This window comes from Ixodes scapularis, unplaced genomic scaffold, assembly GCF_016920785.2.
Source record: "Ixodes scapularis isolate PalLabHiFi unplaced genomic scaffold, ASM1692078v2 PGA_scaffold2__306_contigs__length_199485367, whole genome shotgun sequence".
NCBI lineage: Eukaryota > Metazoa > Arthropoda > Arachnida > Ixodida > Ixodidae > Ixodes > Ixodes scapularis.
The window spans coordinates 75,665,942-75,671,007 of record NW_024609857.1 but is presented as its reverse complement, the minus strand read 5'-3'; the positions used below and the strand labels follow the sequence as shown (position 1 = coordinate 75,671,007).

General features: G+C 47.8%; 1 protein-coding gene across 1 annotated transcript; it reads right to left on the bottom strand.

Annotated features, from left to right (window-relative positions):
* Window positions 1–1,840: 1,840 nt before the first annotated feature.
* On the bottom strand, window positions 1,841–2,290 carry LOC121836537. The gene has a single exon (XM_042291454.1). It carries the CDS (start codon window positions 2,288–2,290, stop codon window positions 1,841–1,843), a length of 450 nt encoding a protein of 149 aa, XP_042147388.1.
* Between the last annotated feature and the right edge of the window lie 2,776 nt (window positions 2,291–5,066).

Genomic DNA, 5,066 nt, shown 5'->3' with positions numbered 1-5,066 from the left:
TTGCGTCGTTAGGTCTCCGTGGGTAGTCCAGATCGTCACGTCATCAGCGTACACTGTGAACTTCAGGTTGGGGATCTTGTGAAGTAGCTTCGGTAAATTGGCCATAGCTATGTTAAAGAGGAGGGGTGACAGGACGGAGCCCTGTGGTACTCCGACTCCGTTTCTCGCCGGTGCGCTGGTGAAGTCTCCGGAGCGAATGGAGTATGTTCGGTTTTCGAGAAACGATTTATTAAAGTTGAGTGCCCGGCCGTGTACTCCCAAGTTTATCGCCTCTCTGATGACTGAAGCATGGGGCACGGAATCGAATGCCTTTCGAACATCGATTGCTACAATGGTTTTTGTATCTGTGCCTATACTCGTTTGCACCTTAAGAACCGAAGTAAAACAAGTCCGGCTGGTGGCGGAGTGTTCTGGGTTTCCACCAATGAAATGCCGCGATATCGCATAGACTTAACCACTCTCCGTCGGGAGGTGGTGGGATCCACAATTAGAGACCGAAACCAAAACGAATTTAGCAGTGCAGCATCTTCTAGTGGCAAAAAGCTTGAACATATCTCGTTAAATAGCGTTTGTTTCTGATAAACATGCTTATGCTCTGCACAATTTTGCATCGCTTCTTTAAACTGTCTTCAATAAACATATCTTTGTATATCTAACAATGTTTATTTCGTCGGCTTTCTAAAAACACTATGAGAAAAAAATCAGAATGTGCCAGTTTTAGCGCATTTACAGTTTTTAACGGCAACCATGGAGCACTAAAGCAAAAAGATCAGCTGGCTGCTGACATCATCGACATCGCCGCAAACTTGATGAACTGGGATTGATCAGACCTGCTACCAGCCACGAACCTATGTTTGCATAGTTTATTCTGTCCTAATATACCTTTGTTTACGTTATTGCGTTGCCGTTCATGTGTATGTATTGAGTGGGCAATCGGTTTCCTTGTGTGTCGCGGTGAATTTCAATTTTTATTCTTTAATTCCGTTTTCTTAAGTTCCGTGGTGTGGGGATGGTGGTACAAATCCTGATTATAAGCAGAAACAGCGTGGTTGATGTGAGATACGTTCTTCCAGGGTCCCATCAAAGCTTCTGCTTGTTGCCAGAGTGGCACTGTGTGAGGATGGCGATAAGAATCCCGATTATAATCTGAGACAGCATGGTGGATGAGAGATACGTTTATTGCCAGAGCGACCCTAAGGCATGTGGATGGCATTTTGTGAGTTTACTTTCCCACAAACCGCCTGGGGAACTGATCACTGCAATAAAGGAGTTATCTCAATGAAAGACTAGGCTGAACATGATGTTTAGACCTCAAAATGAGGTGTAAGCGACACTGAATATGCATGAGGTGAGCAAGTGAAATGTTAAGCTCAGGGTCACATTTCAGAACAATGGTCGACTTTCGGCATGCCGCCAACACTTCGTCTTCTTTCTGTGGTTGAAAACGACCCTTAAAGTGTAATTGTATGCATATATGTTTAGAATACAAAAGGGCAAAATAGCGCTGACACCTCTGCTGTAATGGGCAAATTAGTGAGTGCAGTACAACTGGAATTTTTTTTTTTTTTTTGTAGTGTGAATCTTTGTACACAATGGGATACATACAGCTGATTTCAAAGACCTCGAGAAGCCATGAACAAGGCTATTACGTAATGAAAGGTAGAATCACGACAACAACATGACACTGGCGGTTAGGCGTGTGTGAAGTCGGGAATCCGATTTTGCAGTATGTGAATGGTCCTTAAAAGGGCCGCTCTGTGTTCTGGGGTATGACAAACAGAGTCCAAAGTTCTAGCCACTTTCAGAAGAGAACATGTCCTAGGGGGACATTAGTTCACGGTCAATTCCATTCTAAAGGCTCAACACCAGAGATCTCTTCACCCTCATCCTCGTCGTCAGTTTCGTCGTCGTCTCCACTCTCCTCCTCCGTGTCGCTTGCATCGAGGGGTATGATGACTGGCTCGAGGTTCGACTCTGGGACATCATATTCTCGAAACTTCGCCTCCATTTTTTTCACATGCTCTACACAGTCATGCCAATGGACAGCTGTTACGTTGTCCACTGCTTCCCTCAAGAGCCGCTCGGCGTCATTGGGCTTGAATGTGATGTTCTTGGAGGTGACCTCCTGCTTGACTCGTGCCCATATCAACTCTATGGGATTTAGTTCGCAATGGTACGGTGGGAGCCTCAACACTGTGTGTCCGGCGTCCGTAGCTATGACGTCGACTTTGTACTTTGTGTAGCGATCCTTCACCATCGCCACGATGCTCAGAAGGTCTTTTTTCTTCATTGTGGCAGTCCAGTTTAGGTTCTTGGAAGAGAGCCACTGCTGGATCTCGCCCTTCTTTGTTGCAGTTGTGGGAACAGCTTCAGCCTTTCTGCTGTGGTATGGCGCGTTGTCTATAACAATTACGCTGTTAGGCTCGATGTGGTCCAGCAGATGAAGAAACCATGCTTAAAACCTGTTCGAGTCCATTTCATCGTGGTAGTCCCCCTTCTTCCCACGGAACACGTCCAGGCAGCCGGACACGAAGCCAGTGTCACTACCTGCGTGGGTGACAATCACTCTTTCACCTTTTCCAGAAGGAACCTTTAGCCCGGTCGTCAGTCCAGACATGAAGGCTTGCCTTGCTGACTTTATGGTACTGTCAGTCCACACCTTGTCAACGGTGAGGCCGGCGTTCACACAAGTCTCGTCCTGAAAGTAGATCTTGCGGTTCTGGGCTCTGTGCTTTCTGATTGCCCTCAAATACCGCCGCATCCTCTCGACGATGTCCTCTCTCTCAATCAGGAAGGAGTTGCAATTCCGTTTCTGTTTCTCGAAACCCATGTCCTTCAGCAGGCGATACAGCTAGACCCGGAACAGGGCGGCAACACACCGTCTTCTTGGAGACGAGCGGCAATTTTCTTCAACGTTGGGATCTCCCCTCGACGGAAGAAATTGTGCAGGCAGCTTCTCACGGCCGTCAAAGTGCACGCGTCGTGATTTGAAATCCTCTTCCTTTTCTCGGCGAATTTCGGGCGCTTCTTTGAAGGTGATTTCACAGCTCCGTTGGCACGTTTGAAGACACGCTTGATCTCGTAGACCGAGCTAACACTGATCCCCGTTGCGGCGGCCAGTCAGGTTGATGACTTCCACCACATTTTTTTCTTGGTACTGCCGCCGCATCCAAGAATAAACGTGCAAAACACACTGCCTTGTCTGGCTCGACAGGACATTTCCACTTGCGTGACGTTTGTAGTACACCCGAGGGGTAACGTCTTCAGGAAGGAGTGCTGACATCACAGACCGATCAGCCAGAGCAGTTGGAGTCGCCATTTTGGAAGGCGAGCAACAGCGGCTGGCCGGCTGGCTACGAACATCGATCCTCAGATCTTGTGAGGCGATGAATTACGTGAATACACGCGTATACTATAGAGGTGTATTATTTATCCTACTGAGAATAACAAATTTATTTAAGCTTAGATAACGCTAGCATCCCATAGAGCAAACCTTTATCGGAACTACTTCGCAGAACGGAATAATATGTGCGACGGCATGCGACCAATAAGCATGCGACGAGAGGGACACACCAACTTTTTTCTTAAGGTGAAAACGGGTATAGTGGCTTGTCTGTCTTGGACATGTCTCTTGAAATAAAGAATAAGCTTTCCTGTGTACCCATGTTGGCTCGAAAGCCGGTTTGGGCAGGGTGGAAGGCTTTGGTGTTTGTTTCCAGGTACCAGTTGAGCCTGTCGAGGACCATACGTTCCATGAGTTTCCAAACACATGGCGTTAACGAGATGGGCCTGTAGTTGGCAAGGACTGTGTGATCTTTACCCGGTTTCGGGATTGGTATAACTATTGAGTGCTTCCATTCGGTGGGGATCTCCCCACGTTCCCACACTTCGTTGATTTTCTCAAGGAGGGCCTCTTTCGTTTCCTGTGGCAGGTTTCTGAGCATTTGTACTGTAACTTTGTCGTGGCCGGGTGCTGTCCGCTGTTTGCCGCTTGTGAGGGCTGTTTGTAATTCGCCTTTAGTAATGGGTGAATCCATTCTGTCGTCAGGAGACAGCATTTCACGTTCGTAGCATCCCGTGTCTTGGCAGTGGCTATGCTGTGGGAAAAAAAGATTTCCGGCTTCTTTCGCCATTTCTTCTTCTGTCTTGTTCGCTCTAAGCGTCATGGCCTTGGGAGCTTTTTTATTCTTTTTGCCCATCATGGCTCTGCAGGTTGCCCATAACGCAGTTATGGACGTTTTCTCCGAGAGAGAGGCGCTGTAGTTTAGCCACCGTTGGCGCTCTAGACGCTTCGCGTAATACCTGGCTTCGATCGTTATTCTGGTAACCTTTCTGCGACCGTACACCGCTTCGGGTCCCTTCCTGTACGTTTGAAGTGCTTGCAGCCGCTTTGCTTTAGAAGATAGAGATCGGGTACCGGAATGTCCTCGTCTGCCTTCTTGATTATGGTGGCAATCTTCAGGGCGTCTGTGAGGCGCTTTTCGAAAGGGTTGTCGTCCTTTCCTAGTGAAGTAAGTGCTTTTCTGTACTCGTCCCAGTTCACCGTCCGCGTGACTCTCTTGTTATTTACGTCCTTTCTTTTTTTAGTTAGTGACATCTCCACAAAAATCGGGAAGTGATCGCTGCCCTATGCGTCTGGACCGCATTTCCACTTTTGGTGTTTCACAAATTTGTTATTTGCCCACGTCAGATCCGGAGACGTATCCTGACTTTTAGGCCCCAGTCCGGTTCGCGTCTTTACGCCTTCCTTGTCCATTAACGTCATGCCGTGCTGCGTCATCTCCTCATAAAGTTCTTTGCCTGTCTTGGAACTCTTCCTGTAGCCCCACGCTTCGTGCTGATGGTTAAAGTCCCCGCAGTATAGTTTTTGATCTTTTGGATATGTCTGGTGCAGATGGGCAATCCAGCCGTTCCAGAAATCCGAAGGTTTCGTTTTCCTGTTCGGTCTATAATAGGCCGACACTAGTATGATAGCCTTCTTTTCGATCTCTGTTCGTATTGCGACGACTTCTTGCTCGTCATTGCACCACCGAGAGAGATCGATTTGGTGATGTGGACAGGCATGG